At 44.2% G+C, this 23974-nt stretch overlaps 1 protein-coding gene across 1 annotated transcript in view; it reads right to left on the bottom strand.

The window, feature by feature from the left end:
* The window catches only part of RASGRP1 (RAS guanyl releasing protein 1), a 79449-nt gene extending 56108 nt beyond the window's left edge, over nucleotides 1-23341 (bottom strand). The window contains exons 1-2 of the mRNA XM_045450075.1: nucleotides 23069-23341; nucleotides 18447-18631 (exon numbers count right to left, since the gene is read on the bottom strand). Coding sequence (XP_045306031.1) covers nucleotides 18447-18631; nucleotides 23069-23103 — 220 coding nt within the window. The 5' untranslated portion in view covers nucleotides 23104-23341. The remainder of the gene's footprint in view (nucleotides 1-18446; nucleotides 18632-23068) is intronic.
* Nucleotides 23342-23974: the final 633 nt, after the last annotated feature.

The following is a 23974-nucleotide window of genomic DNA, read 5'->3' as shown; positions in this document are numbered from 1 at the left end:
TTTGCAATTATTATCACTCCCACCTCACTTTGCCAGCCTTAGCATCTTAATTCTGAACTTCTTTCCCCATCCACACCCTTCCCCATCTACTTTAGAAGCTGAGGAACCATACGGAAGCCATCCATGATTACAAGGGAGCAAAGACTTTAGGGCTCCCCGGATCTGTCACAGAGATGCTGGACCACTCACTTTCAAACAAATTCAGACCCCCCAAATGTGTAAGAAGTCAGCAGGGAGGGGGCTGAAAATTGGCAAGGCTTTCGCTTCACCTGCTGGGCTGAGTATTATCACAGTGGGGGTAAATATCCTCATTTCATCTTTGGTCCCTTAGAAGCACCACCTGGCATATCTGCCCAATCCATACTAGTGACTTAAGTAAAATTATAATTTTCGGCCAGTCCAGAGAGGTCTAGAGCTGAGTATGAAGCAGGTGAGCACTTCAATGCTTTCCCTACCTGGTGTATTTTTTCCCTTTCCCTTCTGCCTCTCTGCACATGTGGTTACTTACAGAAACCATAGGAAAGGTGTCCCTATTAAGGTGTTGGAGACTTAACCACTATTTACATAATAGTCAACCACTATTTACATAATAACAGTCATTCTGAAAAGCGATAACATAATAGAAAATGTTCCCAATAGTGTAAAATTTTGGGCTTTGGTAGGTGAAGTGGATCCCCCCACCATGAGGAGGCCTTAATGAAGAGTTTCAGGGCGGGAGGGGGGTTGGAAATCAGTGGTTTTCTATATTAGAAAGAATATGTTCAGGCTTATCCAGAAGCAAATGAACGTATCAAACCTGATTTTTCAAGACCTTCTGGGTAGCTTAAAAACAAGCAAGAATAAACCAGACAACCTCCCCCAAAACAGGTTCCAAGCCCCCATCTCATACCTGCTAGCATCAAGATAGCCGGGGATGGGGCACAGAATTTTTTTTTAAATCTCTTTAGGGATCTGATGATTGGTCAAGTTTGATTAGGCTGATTGAGACTGTTTAGTTCATTCCACACCCTGGGGTAGGTCTGCAAGCTATGATATGACCCCGTGAGGACACATCCAATTCCAGAGATCAGTGGTGAGGTCTTTTGGCTGTTTTTAGGGCTAGACGCAAGGGAAGTAAACAGGCGACCTGGTATCAACATTACCGATGCCCAGTGGGCCTTGGTTAGTTCTAACTTATAAAGCACAATCAGAAGCACATCAGAAATCAATGTGGGGTGCGCCAGAGGACCATGATCAAAGGTAATTGATCTGGGCCACAGGGAGCTTCCTAATGTTAACTAGCAAAGCTTTCTTCTCGATCAGGCTTGCACAGCCGTATGCTGAGGTGGTATTTTACCCCTGAAGCAGAGATGAGGGCTCTTCAAACTCTCCAAAATAAGGATGTCAGCTCTCCTGGGGTCTTCACAGGCTCTCCTCATTAATGGTGTTTGTCTATGGTGATGTACAGGCAGTCTTCTTCCCCTCTGCCCTTGGTATGGTAGGAAGTGTTCACTGGGGTCTATCACTTCCCAGGCGTGATGAAGGGACGCCAAAAGTTCAATCCCACGGATGACCCTGGTCTACTTTGTTTAAACTGGGGCATTTTATCCATGATATTAAAACACTTCTCATTCCCTTTCTCACCACCCAATTCTTGGCTTTTTACCACTAACAACACTTCTGCCAGGGAGAGAACTCACAGGGGGATTGATTGAACGTTAGTTATTTTATAGCATTTCAGCAACCCTGGTAAAACAATCGGAACAAACTCAAAAGAATGATTAAAAAATAAAATATGTGGGTGGTCTTATTTATCTCCCTACCCCTGCCCTACGAGTCATCACAGGGGAGCCCTGGCTTCTGAGTTACTAGACATTTTGTCCTCAGATCTTGTGCCTCACATTTTAGAGCACACACAACCACAGAGGAACCCAAAGGATTAGACCAGAGGTGAACCAGAAGTTAGTCATCTGCTGCTGCCTTCAAAAGTCTTGCTCTGCCTTCTAGCAAACCCTGCCATGGGGCCACGGATTGTTAAAAGGAGACCTCCCCTCTCTTAAAGTTCCTACAGAATGAACTTCTACAGTTTTCTCATCACCTGTTTGGGTGCTGCTATTGTCTTTTTTTAAAATAACTTTTTCTATCTTAATTGAGGTACAGTGAAAGGCACATATCTTAATGTATAGTTTGACATCTTCTGACAAATACATACATCCATGTAACCCAGACTCCTCTCAAAACTTAGCATATTTCTATGACCCAGCAAATTCCCTAATCTTCCCAGTCAGCTCCTCCGACTCGACCCACCATGAAGCCACTATTGTAATTTTTTCATATCACAGATTTAGTTTTGCCTATTTTAGAACTTCACATGATTGGAGTCATACAGTATGTATTTTTGTGTGTAACAAAGCAAAATGTTTTAGAGGTTAACCCATGTTAACTGTATCAGTGGTCCATTCCTTTTTATTGCTGGGTGGGTATGTTATTCTATAAATAACATTCTTCTTATTCTTTTTGATGTTCAGTGGCATTTGGGTTGCTTTCAGTGTGGGACTTTTGGGTCTACAGCTGCTATGGCCCCTCTTACACAAGTGATATCGTGGATACATGTTCTCATTCCTCTTGCGTAAACACCTAGGAGTGGAAGTGATGGGCCATCGGGTAGATGTATACTTAACTTTATAAAAAACTGAACAGTTTTTAAAGTGATCAGATCATTTCACAACACCATCTGTAATGTTTAAGAGTTCCAGATGCTCCGCCTCCTCACCTATTGCTGTTGTGTCTTCAGTGTTAGCCTTTCTAGTGGGCGCCTGGTGGTATCTCAGATTATAATTCACATTTTCCAGTAATGTTGAGGATTTTTCATGTGTTTATTTGCATTTATGTATTTTCCTTTGTGAAGCTGGAGTTCAACTATTTTTCCATGCAATTACATTGGTCTTTACTATTCGGTTGCTGCAGTTCTTTATATATAGATTTTGAATAAAGGTTCTTGAAAGGTATGTATTGCCAAGCATTTTCCCCCATTCTGTGGCTTGGCCATTTACTTATTTAATGGTATCCTTTGATGAGCAGAATTTTTTTATTTTTATGAAGTCCAACTTACAAAATATATCATTAATGGCGAGTCCTTTGCATTCTGTCTAAAAATACCTGCCCCAAGTTTGCAAAAATATTCCTCTATATTTCTTTCTAGAAACTTTGTTTTAACTTTATATTCAAGTCCCAGACTCATCTCAAATTATTTTTTGTATATGGTATGAAATATAGGTAATGGTTTGTTTGTTTTCATGGATATCACTTGTTCTGTCACCATTTGTTGACATTCCTTTTTCCGTTGACTTGCTTTGGTACATTGCCCATATATGTGGATTTATTTCTGGATTCATTATTCTGTTCCACTGATATATTTTTCTTCATGGTCTTGATTGTTGTAGCTTTACAGTTAATCTTGAAATCAGGAACTGTAAAATTTCCAACTTTACTTTTCTTTTTCAGGTTGTTTTGGCCGTGTCAGGTCCTTTCATCTCCATATCAGCTCTAGTTGTGTCACCTGAAACTCTAGTTTTTGTTCCATTTTTTTTTTCCCAGTCTTTTCTGAGATACTGACTTGCCTTCAAATTCACAGATCTTCCGTTTCTCAGTATCCAATGGAGTATATTAAGCCCATCTGGTGAATTTTTCCTTTTGGTGTATTTTTCACTTCTAGAATTTCCACTTGATTCCTTTTATTGTTTCCATTTCTCTAATGAGGTTGCCCATCTGTTCACCTTATTTATTTTTAAAGATTTTAAGTAATCTCTACCCAAAGTGGGGCTCAAACCCACAACCTTAAGATCAAGAGTATACACTCCACCAACTGAGCCAGCCAGGCACCCCACTCCCCATTCATCTTATTTTAAATCCTTCAACATCTTTATAATAGTTGTCTTAAATTCCTTATATACTAATTCCAACATCTGCATCAACTCAGTTCATTTCTATCAACCTTCTTTCTTCTGGTCATGGGTCATATTTTCCTGCAGTTTGATGTTACATGCTGGACACAGTGGACACAATTCTGAGAATTTGGATCACATTTCTTTGCAGAGGCAGTTAATTTATGGGAACCTCAAACTGATCTTGTCAAGGCTCAGATTTAGGCTTCATTAGGATGGGTCAAGACTAGCTCTTATTCTAGGGCTAGAGTACCTCAACGCCTATGTTGCAATCTTTTTTATGTTTCAACTGAATGCCCAAAGTGTTCTCTCTCTCCATTCTGGCCAGGTGTAACTGCAGTATTTCTCAGGAGATGAAACTTCTTCTGTCTCACAGACCTCCTTAACTATTTGGTGTCATGGATTCCCACCATGTTTAGTATTTGGCCTAAGACTAAAGGAGATCCCTCCTCCCTAGTACCCAACTCCACCAATACCAGCCATCCCAGAAGCCCTGAATATAAACTCTGTTTCCTCTGTCAGGTAAGACACTGCTATCTGGGCCCTAGTTCCCTGTACCACAATTTTTAAAGTGCCCCCAAGCAGAGAGCCAAGATGAATTTTGGGTTTACCTTGTGTCTTTTGATTTCATCCACAATTACAAGTCTGTCCTGTCATTCAATACCTGAAAATACCTGCTTCACATATTTTGTCCAGTTACATAGTTGTTTACAGAAGGAAAATAATTCCAGTACCCAATATTTAATTACAGCCAAACCTGGAAGTTCTTATTTTGATGTTTAATACCTTTACGAATGGGAAGCTTCAGTTGTTTGCTGAAAATTTAAATCCATTTACTCTTTGTCCTCTTGGAGGTCAATAATCCATACCAACTCTTCTTTGCTTAACAGTATCAGGGCATACATATGCCCAACACTGTTAAGTCAAAGAAGAAAGAAAAAGCCACTTATTTGTCTTCTTTTCAGGTGCTGCCATCTTATATCCTCATAGATTCTATTTCTGTATCATTTCTTAACTGTTTATCTCCTCTATCCTGTCTCTAACATTCCATTCCTATCTTAAGACCCAGAGACTAAACCTGAATTTAATAACACTTTGTACTCTAGTGTTTGGTCAGGTCTTGGTGCAATAGACAGATATTGTTTTGTATGCCCAAAACATCAAAAGGCTCCATTCTTAAATGACTTAACCCTTGTGACCACAGATCACTGGTTCAAGCAGTAGCCTCAATTGGAACCAATCAAGTTCTTCCCTGGCAATTTTTTCATTGAACTTGAGGGGGGAAAAATTAAATCTCTAATGGTAAGAGATGCAAGATTTGCAGATGGTAGTGCCATACTTCCTGTCCATGAAGGAAACAAATCTTCACTGAAAGAGAATGATTAACTGCCAAACAGAAGCAAGCCAGTGAGAGAAGAGAAAGAGAACAGATAGAAGAAGGGGAACAGTAAGGGCAGAGAAAGAGACAGAGACATGTTAGTGTCTCCTGATAATGTTCTAGTCCCTAATTTCAGATGTTCCCAAGGCCTCCACAGGCATCCTATACTCTTCTCGTGCCTTAGTTATATGAAATACTTACATTCCTTTTAATAAATTCCATAGGATAGTTCATGTTAGATTTCTGTCATTGTTCTAATAGTTTGAAAAATTAGAGAATTGCTTTTTTGGGTCTTATTTACTGAACAACTATTAATGTAGCTCAAGTTCATGTAAAAATTTAAAATACGTATAGCACTATTTCCTAGGCTCATGCTTGTCTATCATGATAACATCCTGGTTATTTCTTTGACAAAGCCATTCCAGCCACATATCTCCATCTTAGATCTCCAAAATGTGGTTTTGGATCCTTTGGCAGTTTGTATTAATCTGAGAGACTGATTCACTAACATTCAAGTCCACGGCAATAATGATTGCTACTATTTTTGAGTATCTACTGTGTAATGGCATTTTGATAATATTTTCCATAAGTGCTTTATTTCTAATAAGAGACCATATTTAATTTTCACCCAAACTAAAACCTTTCATATTTTTCACCCTTACCATCTATCTTGCAGATGAGAAAATGACAGTAAAACAGCCTGCCACAGGCCAGCCTCTGATGAGTGGTAGAGTCAGGACAGATCCCAAAGACCATGGTGCTATGTGGTCTCCCATGGGTCCCTCTGCAGTCTGCTCACTACCTTGCTGAAATCAGGCTGTGCCAAAGCCATGGCATTTTCCAGATCAAAACTGGCTGTGTGAGGGGTGAGGTGCGGTGGGGAGAGACTACGACATTCTCTCACTTCACTCCAACTCCCACCTCTGATGATGGGGTTGAAGATGAAAGTGTTTGGTTTTATTTTTTGTCTTTCTGGATACAAGAAATTCAACATCTCTATGCTGAATAGAGAACGGACTGCATGTGATGGGGAAAATCGAGTACGGGACATGAATAAATAATTTCAGTGATATGGAACCAAAGTACCCCATTTTTATTCTTTACTCTCTGCTTCCCTCCTTAACACAAACCTGGTACTCTAGCTCATCATCCAAGAAAGTTAGAACAATACATTCCTTTGAATTTTCTTTAGTTCTTAATCATCTACTTTTCTTAGGTTTGAGAACACTTTTCAAGATCTTATGGAAAATTATATTTATTTCTAAGATTTTATTTTTTTTAAGTAATCTCTACACCCAATGCTGAGCTCAAACTCACAACCTCAAGAGTTGCATGATCTACCGGCTGGCACCCCAAGATCTTATGGAAAATTATAAGCGTTTACCACAACAGGCAAAACAATGTGGAGAACCTCTACGGGTTTGGCCAGCTTCAACAACTATCAACACATGGCCAATTTTGGTCCATGTGTACCCCACTCACTTCTCTGTATCATATTAGTTTAAAACAAATCTCAAATGCAATATTTCAACAGTAACTATTTCAGTATACACTTTTAAGAATAAGGACTCTTAAGAAAAAATGCATTAACATGCCTAAAACAAAATGAATAGTAATTCCCTAACATGAGAATTATCCAGTCAGCATACAAATTTCCAAATACAAATAATCATATACTAACATAATTACCAGTGTATGTGTGTATGTATATGCACATATACACATGCACACAATTTTTAGAAAAAATATTCACACACTATGACTGGGTGAAATGTCCCTTAAGTCTCTCTCAATCCAGAGTTCTTTTCTAGCTTTCTCGCAATTTTGAGGGCACAGTTTCTCAGTTAACTAAAGCTAAGTCCATCTCAGGTAGATATTGGTGGTTTCAGACCAGGTAAGGGGACTCAAAGCCACTGGGGACAGAGAGGGTTGGGGAACCATGGGTATAGTAAGTGTGGGGAGTTTTCCTTTGGGGCTTGAAGCAGGACCAAACAGGTGAAGCCCAGAGTCACACGCTGAGACCAAGTACTCAGCTTACCCTTGGCATTAACTGAAGGGCCTGGCAGCCAGCAACATGAGTACCACAACTAAGTTCTGGGAGACAGCACATAGAAGCTGGAGGGACTCAATGTGTGACCTGAACTACCTGGGAGTAGAGGTAAATTGTAAACCCACCAAGGCAGGTTTGGATGGAGTAAATCTGGAACCCATGATGCTAATGAACTGGGGAGTAAGAGGGCAAGGGAGCACGAAAACCCCCCTATATACCTGGCATTAAATAACTGGAGGTAAAACTGACCAAAATGATTAACTGCTCATCAGATTTAAGAACTTTCTGTAGACTGTACTAAAGTCTAACACAACAGACTCATAAATGCTAATGCTGGAATATTTCTTGGCCTCCTAAATGGTGTGGGTGCCCTCTTAAAACTTAGAAAAATGAGTCCTGGATGGTGGTTCAGAGTGATCAGTGAAGGGAAGCCAGACATGGCTACCTTTTCTCCTCCACCCCGGAAATTCCCAGATGACTTCATCTCTGAGCGCTTGACTACTCTGGTTAGCCCATTCTCTCCTTCACTATGAAACTGACTATCTCTGCTTCTTCCTCCCCCCATCAAGAATAGTGCCTCAATCATCAGTTGATGGACATTTAGGCTCTTTCCATAATTTGGTTATTGTTGAAAGTGATGCTATAAACATTGGGGTACAAGTGCCCCTATGCATCAGCACTTCTGTATCCCTTGGGTAAATTCAGTGATTGTGGTTTATATACAAAGTGGAATACTACTTGGCAATGAGAAAGAATGACATGTGGCCTTTTGTAGCAACGTGGATGGAACTGGAGAGTGTTATGCTAAGTGAAATAAGTCATACAGAGAAAGACAGATACCATATGTTTTCACTCTTATGTGGATCCTGAGAAACTTAACAAAAGACTATGGGGGAGGGGAAGGAAAAAAAAAAAAGTTAGACAGGGAGAGCCAAACCATAAGAGACTCTTAAAAACTGAGAATAAACTGAGAGTTGATGGGGTTGGGAGGGAGGGAGGGGAGGGTGAGTGATGGACATTGAGGAGGGGACCTGTTGGGATGAGCACTGGGTGTTGTGTGGAAACCAATTTGACAATAACTTTCATTAAAAAAAAAAAAGGATAGTGCCTCAAGTCCTCACTTTTTTTGTCCACTTCAATTAATCATTGGTATCCCTCCAATCCAAACTCCATCCTGGCAGTATCTTCTGCTTCAAGATTTTGGTAAGAACCTCAGCAAGGCCCTTGACCACTCTCTGGAAAAAACCAAAGTTCTCAACGTGGCCTTTGCCACACCACTGCCCACCACCTCTCTTAGTCTGCAGAAGAATCACAGATGTACCAAACTGTGGCATCTTTGTGTTTCTGCTATGTATCTTTCCCAGTGGCTACTTCTTAAGATTCTCTCAGAAAGTTAATAAAGACAGGGGATTTTTTTCATTGTTTCTGAAAGCAAAGCTTCTCTTCAACAAAAGCCATCTGAGTTTCTCTGTGCATTAAAAACAAAACAAAACAAACCTTCACATCTAGAACTTTAAGCTAATGGAAGCATTTTTTTGTTTCCTTGATTTATCATAACTCTAATCAGTCATGCTTATAGCACTTAGCATTAGAAAGAAATGACTAGCTACTTTTCTTGATCCTTGTTAGGCTCATTTCACTTGCCAAACAACCTTCAACTTTATGTCCCACATTTGAAGAGATTATGGCAAAACTTTTTAAAAAAATCAATTTGATGATTGAGTAGCAACTTTGTATGCTAGCATACCTCTTTAACAATACTAATATTGGTTTTAAGATAACAATTGTTTAAAACGTGAATTATGGAAAACAAAGAGTTAATAACAGTAAGTCTACCATAGAAAAGTCAACAAGACTACAGTACATGTAAACATGCACGGAAGAGAATCGAGGGAGATATACCAAACAACGTTCATAGTGCTTATCTTGCTCTTGGTGGTAGAAAGGAGGACTGCAATTTTGTTCTTTTTGCTCATCTGTATTTTCTAAATTTTCTGTAGTGAACATAATTTTTAAAGTTATTAAAATGTGAAAAGTAAATATGAGAGCTAAGTATCAGATCTTTGTAAATACAAGAACTTATAAAAGGGTGGGGATTAAGTGGTAATATGTATCTATAACATATTAATACGAACACCATATTGTTCACAGTAAATACTCAAGTTAACTACTACTAAAATAGTTTAAAAGTCTATATAGGTGGTAAATTTTATGCTTTGTACATTTTATGACAGTAAAAACGTGTAAGAATAATACAGACTCACTCTATATTAATAATTTAGGAAAAAATGGATTTAAATTTGGTTGGTTATCTAAGTCTCCACCCTAAGGGTACTGGCTTCAAATAGAACAAAGTATTTTCTTTAAACATAGAAATTACTTGTAAAGAACTTTCTTCAAATTCACATTCAACATCATGATCAAGAAGACCTTATGACACCTTCTCCCAGACACTGTCACTTTCAGAAGTCACTTCAATGCCATCATGGCGAGGGGAAACTGAGGCCCTGAGTGACAAAGCGACTGTCCAGACTCTCTGGTTTTAAGCCAATAAGTCTCAGAAACAAAACTGGAGGCTTCTTTTTCTTCAGCAAAAACCTACTGACAAGCTTTCACTGATCATTCACAAGAGTGGGATACAGAACTGTATCATACAATAGATTTATTCAAACTTTGATTAAAATGACAATGGAGCATTCACTGTATCTGTGTAAAAAGGATATTTTTTAAAAAAATTTCTGAGTTAATAAAGCAAAAGATTTTAAACATGTACAATCTAACTACATAAAAATGTAAAATTTTTAGACATTAATATCCCCAAACCAACATAAAATATGAAAATAGGATTGGGGTGGGAGGGATGCCTATAGCAAATGGTATTCAAAGAGCTTTTCATTTAAAAAGCTTTTGCAGGGGTGCCTGGGTGGCTCAGTCGGTTGGACGTCCGACTTCGGCTCAGGTCATGATCTTGCGGTCTGTGAGTTTGAGCCCCGCGTCGGGCTCTGTGCTGACATCTCAGAGCCCAGAGCCTGTTTCGGATTCTGTGTCTCCCTCTCTCTCTGACCCTCCCCTGTTCAAGCTCTGTCTCTCTCTGTCTCAAAAATAAATAAACGTTTAAAAAAATGTTTAAAAAAATAAAAAGCTTTTGCAAACCTCTACTAATAAGAACATTAAACAGCGAGTGATAAAGGGTATGAACAGTTCACAAAACTGGAAATGTAGTTGGCAAAGAAACTTATGAAAACATATTCAACAAAAGCTTGGAATTATTTATATATATATAAAATAAATACCGATCTACCTATCTATCCAACTACCAATAGCACCTGTTACCACGTAGCGGGAAATGGAGGCAAATGAGTACATAGATGGACTGAGAAACAGAGCATATAACACGTGGAGAACGGAGGTCACAAAACTGAGGTCTGGCTGGTCAGAAATGAGAGACAGCTGAATCATGGGGAATGTTTAGAGGAGGTAAACCAAAAAAGCAAAAATGAAAACAAATAGTTTCAACTTCTGAGTGAGACTGAGTTTTAGTTTTAAGTTCCACTGTCACTTTAAGAAAAGTTTTCAACTTCAGCCACATTTGATTTTCTTATCTCTAAGCTGAGGTGAACTGTTCCTTTTCTTTGAAGAGCACATGGAATTGTTGTATATGATTCTTACGTGAAGGAAGCCAAAGGATGACAAAATATTATTTCTCCTAATTAGGGGATACAAAATAACATTTCTGGTTTTACCACAGACACCTCGCTATGTAAGTAAACCCTGCAGCTGGGAGTAAGTGCTACGCTCAGAAACCTGTAACAGTGGCCTTTCCAGGGACAGGGTTCAACCGGAAGCCCTGATTAGTAACTAGTGTGTGTGAAGCCCTGATTAGTAGACAAACATTTATTCCATGGTATAAATACCCCAAACCCAGGCCAATTTCAAGCAATCAGCATGACTTCACGGACCAGGGGGCGGGGAGGAGATGCATATACTACAGCATACCACCGTGTAGCATTCATACCGTGTGGGGACCACAGGCATAACCTTGGGAGAATAGAGAATAATAGTAAAATGTGGTCATGCATTAGGAAATGATGAGTTTTGAGGGTTCTTACCTTCATTAAAAAAAAAATATTTATTTTTGAGAGAGAGAACGAGAGAGAGACGGAGAATGAGCAGGGAAGGGGCAGACAGAGACATAGACAGACCCACACACACACACACACACACAGAAACTGAAGCAGGTTCCAGGCTCTGAGCTGTCAGCACAGAGCCTGACATGGGGCTTGAACTCACAAACCGTGAGATCATGACCTGAGCAGAAGCCAGAAGCTTAACCAACTGAGCCACCCAGGAGCCCCTTCATTTTTTAAAATGTTTCTTTATTTTTGAGAGAGAGGGAGAGAACTTGCAGGGGAGAGGCAGAGAGAGAGGGAGACAGAGAATCCCAAGCAGGCTCTGTGCTGTTAGCACAGAGCCTGACTTGGGGCTCGAGCTCACAAACCGTGAGATCATGACCCGAGCTGACACTGAGAGTCAGACGCTCAACTGAGGCCACCCAGGTGCCCCTCTTACCTTCATTTTTAATATAATTTCAGGGGTTTTTTTAAAATTATTTTGTATTATTTTTTATTATTTTTTTCAATATATGAAATTTATTGTCAAATTGGTTTCCTATAATTTCAGGTTTTTAATGGTGGTTGTGTCTAACAACTGCCTTGAAAACTCCTGAAAATCTAATACTGCTTTTGCAGATTAAGAGCTTCAGCACTGTAACGGCACTAAACCGAGTATGGTGCTGGTGAAGCCGACCTTGCTTAGGCTCTTCGTCTTCCCCTGTTGTCTCCCTCTCTAGGACAACCCCAGCTAGGTGGTAGCCCAAACTACCTGCAGAACAAGCCACCAAATCCAGCAGCTCTAACCGCGCCAGCAGAAGAGGGTCGGTCCCACCACCAGGAGGAGGGCCTGGGGCAGGACCCGCACTTCAGACCACCTCCAGTGGCCTCTGCCCAATCACTGCTGTTTTGGTCAACTACTGATTACAGTGCTTTTGCTTTCACGTCCTTTCCTGATGTGTTTCCATCACGGACTCAACAACCTTCATGTCAACAAGTGGCCTTAAAACATCTGTTGGCAAAGCGGCACTTTTGGAGAAGTACTTAGATGAAGCATCTCTCCCGTTTCCCGGCATAGCCACGCTCTGTCCTATGGGGGAACAAGCATACAACGGGGTCCAGGGCCCTAAGCACTCCAGTAAACTGGTCTGAGCATGGCTTAAAGGCAGAAATGCAGGCGAGGAATGCTGCCTTTGAGTGCAAAGAACCAAACTGTAGTTGTAAGGAACACCCACGCTATTTCCACAGCCAAACCGCTGACAGGCAGGAAGTTTGGAAGGAAGTTGGCACAGTTGAGAAGGGACAGCAAGTGTGCTGTAGGACAGTATTTCTCACCATCAGTTCGTGGGTCACCTCCATCAAAACCACAGCGACTGCTGGCTGAATGAAAATCTCTGGAGTTGACCCTCAGGAATCTAAATGCACACACCCCACCCCTGATGATTACTGTTCATGTTCAAGTGGGAGAACCTCTGGTAGAGTAGAAAGAACAAGAGCGTCGGAGACAAGATGACCACAGTTCAGATCCCAGCGGCTCTCCAACTAATGAACTGGGCCAAGTTCCCCAGGTTATGTGACACCCCGAGCTCCCACTCCCTATTAATTAGAATTGTTGTAAAGATTGATGGGCCCAGTTCAGGTAAACGCACAGTACCCTACAGCCCACAAGAAGTAAGTGTTCAACCAACGTCAGTCCACCATCTGTCTATGTCTCCCAGTGGTAACCCTCATCTCTCTGGACAGAGGAAAGCCTGCCGTCAACACCACCAGGTAGGAGAGACAGATTCGAGTGACAGGGGTTTCCTATCTCCTTCTTTCTTGAGCCTGGAAGTCACTGTACCTCACACCCATGAGAGGCGGACATGCCAGGCTGGGCACTGGGTGATGCCAGCCTGTTGAAGATGCAGCAAAGGTACTGCTTGGAATAAATAGCATCTGGATCACAGGATGTGAATTCGCTCCAGAGGGCTAACGACAGGCACGCCCTGGAGCTATCCTGATGCCTAGAAGCCTTAGAACATGGGTGTCCCAAGGACCATCCTTTGTATGTGACACCCAAGCACCTGGGGGTTCCACTGAGGAGGCTACTGGGTCACCTTGGGTCTTCTTCACAAAGGGCCTGTGTTCGACAATGGACATGGCTTTCAGTCCCTTCTTGACACTACACTTGGCTTTGTTCCTTGGAGTTGCCCATCCTTGGGTCTGAGTGCCCTTCGATATCATGGCCCTTGGCTTCTGGTCTTGTGTTCCTGTTGCCTCTGGACACCTCACTGTGGTGCACAGCCTGTAACCTGCAGAGTGGTGAGAAATCCCTAGCCTTCCCTTTGCCACAGAGGGAACTGTGTGTGGTCCCAAAAAGTGTGTTTGTCTTCTTTGGCTCCAATTTTTAAAAGTGGGTGTAGTGTTTTGCCCTTAACAAGTTGAGGTCTATAAAATACATCTAACATCTAAGTGTTCCGTGCTGCAGAAAATATACCTATTAGTTTGGGAGGCCTTTGTATAGCATTAGCACAATACCTATGGGAAATTTTAATTAACACTTTGCTCAAGATAGAATTTCAGGCAGACATATATATGTGGGGTCCAATGAACAGTCCTCATATTGAATGAGTTTAACTTCTAATCTGGGGGAGACCAGGCCTGCAGAAGGTGGGCACAGGGTTCAGGCATGTCCCGTGTGGCATGCAGGTATCCTGTGCACGAAGAGGGGCCTTCCTGGGAGAGGGGTCTGAGCGAGCCCCAGCTCAGGTTGCAAGGGGCTGCTGGGGACAGAGGGAAAAGCACTCGAGCAGCATGTTTTCTCTCTAGACTGAGGGCACGAGGCAAATTGCGTCAATTCTCAGAGGCCCAATTTATTTTCTCATTTGTCCAGGGGAGACAATACCACCTGACCCTCCAATTTCAGAGCTGTTTTGAGTTTAAAAGAAAACCAATACATATGGAGCTCCAATAAAAAATAAACAACGCTCTATAAATATAAAGGTATCAGCTAAGCTGCGTCTCCCTTCACACTGACAGGTACGACAGAGACGCTGAATGTCCGCCTACACCCCACCTGGGAGCAGGAGGGTTCCTTGCTGAGGGTCCCTTTCTGGGACACGTTCACAGCTTTCTTTCTGATGCTGCTGAAAGTTGTCTGGCATTCAGAAGGGAACAAGGGAAGTTTTGTGAATTTGGACATGAGAAGCCTTCCGTTTGGCCCCAAATGCTGGCAGCCCTCTTAAAAAGTGAAAACATTAAAAACCAGATGATCTCATAGGTCTTTTCTACCCCTGAAACAGATGGTGTGATTCACATACGTTTGACATAAATGTACCAGGTTGTGATGATTTGCCTCATTATGCTCAGCTGAAGAGTGGATTAACGGGCAATAATTTGCTGAGAATGTAAAGCATGACCTCCAATTAAAACAGAAGGTGGGAGTGGGTTGTCTCACGGTTAAAGCAATGAACTATGACTCAAGGCTCTGAGTTTCTAATCACAGATCTGCAACCCTGTATGTGACAATAGGAGGCTTGCTGTGAGACCTTCAAGACTACCCTTAATATGTATGTGCTGGTCACCCATCCTTAAAAGCATTGTCATAAGTCCTCTCTCTGAGAACAGTGTGGGTGGTAATTAACGGTTAATAACACTAAAGAGAGAGGCATCAGTAAAGATGCTAAATCCAAATGTCTATGATACCTTAGTGAGTATTCAGGCTATTACCTAGAGATGCTAGAAATATGCAAGTTCCACAGTTTCCAGAAGGTCTCTCTGTTGCTTTCCCCCTTCGAGTCAACCATCTACCCCATCCAGCACTGCGCAACAGACTTTCTGCCATACATGACGGAAATATTTTGTTTACTCTGTTCAGCAGCAGCTACCACTTGCAGATACTGAGCACTTGAAATATGCCGGGTGAGGCTGAGGAACTACATTTTACATTTACTTTAATTTTAATTAGTTGAAATGTATATGTAAATAGCCAGATCTGGCTAATAGCAACCATACTGCACCATACTGCTTTAGCTAATTCAAACCTCCTCAAAGCATCTGCATGAAGGTGCGGCTGAAAAGGTAGTAGAAATTAACTAATTAGTCTTTATGCTCAAAACAGGTGTTTTTTCCTTTTTTTTTCTCCCCCCAAGTTGGTGGGAGAGTGGCTGCAACCAGAGTCTGAAGTGCAAGATTACCAAAACCAAACCAATAAAAGTCTCCCCACATGTCTGTACCATTTCCCTCTCTTTTCACAGGCATTAAAATGATAAGACATCTCAACTCATTAACAAAAAACTAAGCTAGACTGCTTTCTTCTAAAGCAAAACTTTCCAATACAAACATGGGAAAATAACTAGTAAGAAGAGGTTCAAGAGAAACTGAAGGCTCACTCTGTACTATTTTCGGATCACCTCCGAGGAGACCTCCAGAAGCACCGGCAGGCACTCTGCCACGGATTACTCTTTGTCAAGAGCTGCTCGTGATCCCCAGCTCTGCTCACCTCTGTTGTTCGAACTCCGCTCCCCTCCCCTCCCCGACGACACACGGCCACGATACCCCACGAGTGAAAATCACGTGCTGTCTCCCACTCCCTCCAGACGTAGCATGTCTTTTCTTTTCCACCTCTTTCATATAAATTCTGTGGCAGGAAACCGTGCATGCATACTATGCAAAACTTTGAGATCTTACTTACCCGCCTTCCCCCTGCAATCCCATGGCCAAAGAGGAGTTTGAACAGTGGCTGTTCTCCCTAATCCATCCTTACCCTTGAAATGAACTTTCTCAAAACTCCACATGTATAAAGAATGTATTCTTCCTACATGCCTTAGATTATTTCCCTGCCTTGTGTATCTATCTTTTTTCCCTTGAAAGGTGCATTTCTCAGGTATTCTAAGCTCTGATACTGGAACAGGGGTCTGGTCACAGTAATTCTCCTTGTGCACTGCCTAGCCTGTGTCTGTTGCCATTATGGGCTTAATCAATGCTTCCTCAGGGTGGATAAGACTCTTGGACTCTATGGGATTTTTAAAGCTTTTGGGTTTTAAGGTACTTTTTTCAGTTCAACATATTCCAGAAAACAATACATCTTTTGCCCCTGTAGGATTTGTTGAGGGGAGTGGATTAGGCTTGGTTCTTTTGGGGAAGGACTTCAGAACTGGTCATCTATTTCTCAGGTAGATGTCATGATTATTGGAAGGTTAGGAAAACAGCTTTGACCTCAGCCAGCAGTTGCCTGATTGGCACAAGAGGAAGAAAGTTAGTGATAAATACATTCCCGGTCCCCATTTTCTCAAAAGTGAAATGGAAAAAGAATAAATATCCTTATTCCTGAAACAGCAACAGTGCCCTGCAAAAAGACTGGTATGTAGGACTACCAAGACTGCGTGAGGAATTTTGCAGCTCATTCCAGTTGGGAGCCAGTTGAAAGTAAGACCCAGGAAGAACAATGGCTCCTCACAGCCACCTGCCCACTAGTCTCCTGACTTCTAGGTTCACCTCCTTGCCCATGTATTTTCTAAGATTATTTTAAAACAGACAATCATTCATTCCATTCCCCGTGTCATACTTAACTGAAAAATTAGAGTGTAAATACATACAAATTTAATTAAAATTTGAGGCTCACCTAGTAATAATAAAAGTGCTCCCTCTTTTCCAAGTTAAAAAGCCTACAACAATATTGCAGTGTTCTCAAAGTGAGTACGTGGGTCAGCTACATCAGCATCACCTGGAAACTTGTTAGAAATGTAAATCCTTGTGCCCCACCCCAGATCCACCAGAGGAGAAACTCTGGAGGCAGGGCCCAGCAATCTGTGTTTATAAAAAAGATAACCTCCGTGTGATTCTGCACCAACATGTGAGAACTGCTGCTTTAAACCAATGTGGAAATCATCAGAACTACTCAATTTTGTACTTGAAGTGTACTAAACAAGTATCCCTAAGATGTCAAATCTTTCCCGATTCCATAAATAAGGTCTGGTCCAACAGTAAACATGTCCAGCCAAGAATCCCTAGTTCTGAATTCTAACTGATTTGCGTGTTGTGCTGCCTGGGATCGGGCTGAGCCTCCCCTACATTCCCCCAGGAGGCTCCACGAGGGTCTGAAATGGGCAGGCACTTCTGAGCTGAGCCACCTGTGCTCATCTGCTTCCTGGTGGGAGATGCAGGGGTTCAAAGGGGGCACAGAGGGGGGAACAGTGATGCTGGAAATCTATGAATTTTCCATCAATTTTAATAATTCCTTTTTTGAGGGGAACCAATATATAGTATTTTTCAATCACTATTTCACAAATCACAATCCAAAAAAAGACAGTGCTTATAAGATTTTTTTAAAAAAATGGGCATCTTTGCAGATAACCGCTCGTGAGCTGCATGAAACCGTGCACCCTTCAGGCTGAGCATGGTGATGACAGAGGGCAGCATTCTAGAGAATTCACGGTCCATGTGTGTGTCTGCTTACCCCCTGCCCAGATCCCTGACCCCCAATCACAAATACTTCCTAACCAGTATCTTCCAGTCACAGACATTCTGGCTTTAAATCCGTCCTTTCCTAGTCCCTCACAACTACCCTCCAATTGTAAGGGGGATTATTACACTTTATCATCCACATGATCCAAAGGCTTTCAAATTTCTGTTTGATAACAGTGTTTGCTCACATAACCTTGTCTTTGTGTGCCCTACGAACACAAGGGCAGAAGAATGTCAAAGCACCAGAGGCACAGTAGCATTTTATGAGATTTCTCATCACAGGAACAACCTCCATCCTAAGAGAAATGGAAATGCAAACTCTCCTCCGTAACTTTTCTCACTTGAAATCACGCCTCTCATCACGACCTATTACACCCACACAGTCATGTGCCATAGGCACTGCACACGGTCTCCAACATTTCAAAGGCTCAAAAGATATTTTTAAAGCCAAAATACAATCTAGGTTGCTATTCCACAAAGCAACTTTTTAAGGAAGAACAAAGTAATAGATTTTTATGCATGTGGGTAGTTAGCGAACTCACCAAAAGATTGAATGCAGCTGTCGATGAGATCGTCCAGGCTGGCTCCTTTGGCTAAATGTCCCAGAGACACCATCATGCGGAACTGGGTGATCTGGGCCAGGCTGGGATGAGAAGGGAAGGGGCTGCTGGCTGACTTCGCCTCTAGTTTTGCTTTAGTGGCAGCTCTGCAGCCATGAGAAGGTTTCCTGGGGAAAGAGGGGAGGCAGTGAGTGCAAGCCAAGCAGCCAGGGGACAGACAGACTGGCAGCTCCAAGCTCTGAAGGCAGATTGGGCAGGAAAGGAGTAGAGATAAGACAATTAATCCTGAGAGTTGGGCTGATAGAAGACATACCCCTCCCACTTGGCAAATGCACCAAACGGACTGGTTGGCTGTTAAAGAGACATCTCCCAAGCAAATAATAAGGTGAGATTTCAGGGCTGCAATGAGGGCTCTTCAGTCTGGGATTAGAATTGCTTTGGCGTGCTGGCTCTGGCTCCTGAACCAGAGAGGCAGAGGCCAGGCCATGTAGGTAGTCCTTAGCTCCTATCAATATTTTAGCTGGAAGTCCACTGACTTGGGTCTGAAGCATTGTTTTATTTAGTCTCATCTTCAACTAAATTCATTCATCCTGAGCAATACCAGAGATGCTGCAGAAGGTCAGGTGGCCTCAAAAACACCTCTGAACTTTAGGGGAGAAGTCAAAGACTAAGGACCCATGTGCAAGGGAGAGGATTTACAGTGGAGGTGTTCAGATTTTCAGCTAATCTTGCCTTTCTCACAAATCTTGAAGATTCTGTTTTCCATTGTTGATAATACTGGCAATCATTATATGTCAGTTTTTACCACTAAATATTATCATTCTATCAAGTCCTTAATTGGGGAATACTGATTAAAAAAAAAAAAAGCAGAGCTTATGTGAGCTTTATTTCAGAACTGAATGTAAAAGGAGAAGTCTGGATCTGGAAATGGCTTAGGAATCCAATAGGTCACCTATGTTCTCTCTCACTTAGCTTTTGTCTTTGGTCATGACCTCATCAGTGCAGGTCAAGTTGTTTGCAAAATGATGAAGTATTTTACTTTCTTTCCTATTTAAACACACAGATGCATATCTATAATCTTTTCAGGTTTAATAGTGATGGGTGTCGTTGCTGGTTAACTTCTTTGAACACATAATTAATTCTGTGGCTTTGGTTATTTCAGAGTTTACGACCGAAGCGGAGACAAAAAAATTTGTACCTCAGATCCATAACTTTAGCTACTCACTATATATTTTGCTAAACACATAGGGGCATTAGTTAATAAGTACTTATTCTATTAGTAAGACACTGTGATAGGCCAGAGGGGAAGGGGACTGGAGTGAGACAGTCTATGTGAGGTACTCTGTAAACTGTAAGACACACTCCTTACATTAGTTATTGCTGCTGTTGTAGAAAGGTAAACTAGACTTTCCTTAATTCAAAAATCTAGTTGGAGAACCAGACCTACACCATGAAAAGACAGCTCTATAAATCTTAAGTGTCCTGTGGGTGTCAAGCGTAAGAAGCGTGATGTTCTCAGAAGAGAGAGAACCAGTTCCAGGTGGAGTGTTGGGGGAAGCTGCTCCAGTAAGATATAATCTCATCCCCCAGAAGGGGCTGAAATGCTTTTGATCAAAATGAAATGCTGGGGGCACACATGGATTCTCTGCTAAAAGAGAGTGTACTGAACTACGGGCCACCCGGTACGCAGCCAGACTAGTGGAGGGAAGACCATGCCCTCTGATCTGTTTCAAACTAGCTCCATGGCGCTGGTCCCGCAGTGACCACTGGACTCTGCTTTTGGCCTGGGGTGGGCCCAGTGAAATTGCATCAACAACTGGCTACCCAGAATCTACTAACCCAAGGAAGTGATTTCTGAAAGATCAAGTTGGTGTTACAGGACTTAAGTTTCTGACCATTACTGATTTTTATTCAGGCCCTGTGATAACCCCAGGATCAGATCAGTATCTGAAATCAAGAGAAAGTAATAATGACCATAATGAACTTAGCACCTATGATGTCACATGCACTGTACTGGGAGGTTTAAGTGATTTTTAAAGCCTATATCCCAGAAAGAGATCACCTCCATTACATGAAGTTGAAACTGAATCTAAAAGCTGCTAAATGACATAGCCACGGCTGTACAGCTCATATGTGCTAGATCTGGGATTTGTACCTGATGCCTCTCTGGCTTTATCTGATAAATATTTACTGTGCTTGGGACCATACAACTTTCACTACATTAGAATTAGAAGGAGACTGCCACAGAGAGGCTGAAAAGTTTAAGACTCAAAAATCATCCAAAAGCATAGCTGATAACATAAAGTCTCCACCTCATACCCTCCTGTGGGCCCCTGGAACAGTCTTCAGAGCTGGGCAGGCTCTTGATGGTCACGTTCCAAACTTTCATATACATATGTGGAGGTCCAGGCTCAGAAAGGCAATGCCACTGGAGCAGAGGCTGGTAGAAGCCGGGCCTCCTGTGCCCCACGCTTTGTTCCCCGGCCAGGCTCCCTTCCCCTCCTAGAAGTACAGACAACTCTCTAAACCTGGTGCTCGTTGTCCAGTGTTGGAAAAACTTCTGCCTCCGTTGCTGCCTTTCCACCACGAAGACCCCCACCAAGGCAAAGGCGGGAAAGATGAAAACGAAGTCCTTCTCAAGAGAAGTCTTTTTCTCTTAGGCCTTCCAAAGAGAGGTGGCCACTGGACTCAACCGCAGGCCACAGGCCCTATCTCCATATACGGCTCTTTCCCTGGGGCTGGGAGGTGTTAATCTCTGTCTCTCAACTGTGGGATCCAGGAAACATTCCATCTTCTCTCTCGGTTGGTGGCATCGACCACTGAGGACTCTGAAAAGTGCGCTGGCTCTAATTCTGGTAATGCTTCCTAATGTCAGCCGTAGGGGAAACCACTTTGGCTCACAAGGTGATTCTTAGAGGCAGATGCTTTTATCAGAACTAAGAGGGAACTAAGGGTAGGTCCACACAGAAAGAAAAAGAGTGTGAAGGGAGTATTTAGGGTAGGGGGAAGGGAAGGTGAGAAATGTAATCTGGGAGAATGGAGGCCAAAGAGACGCACAGTTTGGGCCCAAGACACCAGGAAGAAGAGATGCTACTAAAAACCACACTGCATCCCGAGAGGTCTGGGAAGATAGGGTTATCTGTGCCATAAAGTAGGAAACTCGGCTCTTTGGCTGCGCAGTCTCTTGGCTGCTGCTTCCTGACAAACGTTCAAACCACTCGGTCTTCTGGTGAAAGGTCTACAGATAAGGATGTAGAAAATGTTTCATTATAGGTAGATCTAAGAGTATTTAAAAAATCATAGAAAGAATACTCTAAGTCTCCAAAGGCATATTTTTAAAGGACTGGAGCCAAATGTTCCCATGTAAATTAAAACATAAAATAAAAAAATAAGGCCAGAGAGAAACACATTAACTTGAAGGGGTTTTCTGAGACTATGAGTGGCCAAGGCTGCATGGAATTTGCCTCAGGAAGCAAGGAGGCGGTGGAAACTCTCACCTGGCTCAGGTGAAATCCTCTCCAGCACAGGTGCCTCAGCAGAGGGCACACACTTTCAGATTGAACTTTTTAGGAAAACTAGCCAAGAAGAGTGAGTTAAGCGATGACATGGAGGAATGAGAACACAGACTTCTACAACTTTCTCTGCAGCAGAAGATGGCTTTGGTTGGCTTCTGGTTAGGATTCTTTCCAGTCCTGTCCTCTCCCTCAGCCCCCTAATGTATACTCAATTTAACTTACAGGCACCCCTCCCCTCAATCTAGGGAAGGTGCAGGGCTGCACCCCGGGGCAAACACCTACAGGGTGCCCGAGTGCAGAAAGGGCCAAGAACCTTCGGCTCCAAAAAAGTCCAGCAGAGCAAAGCTTCCTGCCTCTCGCGGACATGTCTGTGCGGGCCGGTCACATTAGAGTCTACGTGGAGGAAATTGGGAAGAGCGAACTGGCGTGCTGTGCCCAGGCCCTCCCTGCTCTAAGGGGGCACACTCAAAGTTGCCTGCCACCCCCCCCCCCCCCCCCCACCAGGCCTCTTTCCCCTGCCAAAAGACTTTGCACTACCACACTAACTTCATCTTCGAGACGCTCCTAACACATCTCTCTAGAATCGCAGTGGGGGTGGAGGGGCGCATAGTTTCCACCCAGAAGGCTGTATGTTTCAGGGACCGCCACTCGCTCCCTGCAAACGGCCGCTGGCCTTTCCGGGCCCTGCCCCGGATCCGCAGGGCAGGGAGAGGCCGGCAGGTGGCGCTGCCGGAGCCCCGGGACCGCAGCAGGTGCGGGTGGTACGGAAAGTCCGCGAGTGGGAGAGACCCAGGTGCCGGACGCCGGGGAGCCGGGACGGGGTGGGGAGGGCCGTCGGTGCAACTCCGGAGCTCGTGGCGCGCACAACCCAGCTCCCCGCCCCTCTTGCCCGGTCGCCCGCTTCCCCGGACTTGAGCCGAGACACTGGCCTGCCGCCGCCCGGACCCCGGGTCAGCAACTTCCCGTAGAAGGAGGCACCCATGTCGCCCGCCCCACTCACCCCCTCCCCCCGCCCCCTGAGAGCGCTCGCGGGGTCGCCCGCCCCAAGGAAGGAAGACGGCGCCGCCGAGGCCCCGGGCCCCTACTCACCTCGGAGCCTCTCTCGCCTTGCCCAGGGTGCCCATGGCCGCGGCCGGCGCTCCCGCGGCCGCCTCACCTAGCGCGGCGGGACGGGCTCGGCGGGGCGCGGCGCATCGCCACCGCCGCCGCCGCCTGCCGGGCCCCTCCGCCCCCGGCCGCCCACACGCCGCTCTCGCAGCCGGCGAGCCCGCCCGAGGCGCACCCGCAGGCACAAAGTTTCTGTGAGCGCGCCCTCTCGCCCTCACGCGCGCGCGCACTCTCTCGCCCGCACCAACCACCTGACACGCGCTGATGCTATCGGTGTAGGAAATGTGTGGCGCTCTCGGGCTGCTCTCCGAAGCCCGCCCCCGTCCAGCGCGAGCGCCCCGCGGCGCAGCCCGCCGCTCCCGGCCCCCGGGTCAAGTCTGAAGGGGAGCCGAGGGCTGGGGAAGCTCCGGGGGCACCTCGGGGGAGGTGCGAGCCCGGCGGCTCTCTGGGGCCCCCGCCCCCGCATTCCAGTCCGGCCTCTAGGAGGACCCCGGGTCCCTTCGCAGGCCCCCTTGTACGTGTCAGAGGGCAGCCGGGGCGGGGTAAGGAACTAACGCTCAGGTGTGGATCTGCCTTAGCCCGCGCCTCCCGGGCCTTCTTGGTAGCAATTGGCGGGACTTTGGCCGGAGATTGGCGCCCCGCACTCCCGCGGGAGGCGGCGGGAGCGGAGGTGCGCTCCAGAAGTGTGAACCGTATGTGGCGGGAGACGGCTGGCCGCCTGGCGACTGTGGGTGTGAGAGTTGCGCGGAGGCGGGGGGGGGGGGGGGGGGGGTGGGAGAGAACTTTCTTACAGCGGACCGAGCCAGGAATGGCGGCCTAGCTCTGCTTGTCCAAAAGATAGTGATGGTAACAGTAGCTAACTGATGGAATGCGTTGTGCTAAAGTGCT

This window comes from Leopardus geoffroyi, chromosome B3 (genome assembly GCF_018350155.1).
Source record: "Leopardus geoffroyi isolate Oge1 chromosome B3, O.geoffroyi_Oge1_pat1.0, whole genome shotgun sequence".
NCBI lineage: Eukaryota > Metazoa > Chordata > Mammalia > Carnivora > Felidae > Leopardus > Leopardus geoffroyi.
This window is presented reverse-complemented; position numbering and strand designations above follow the sequence as displayed.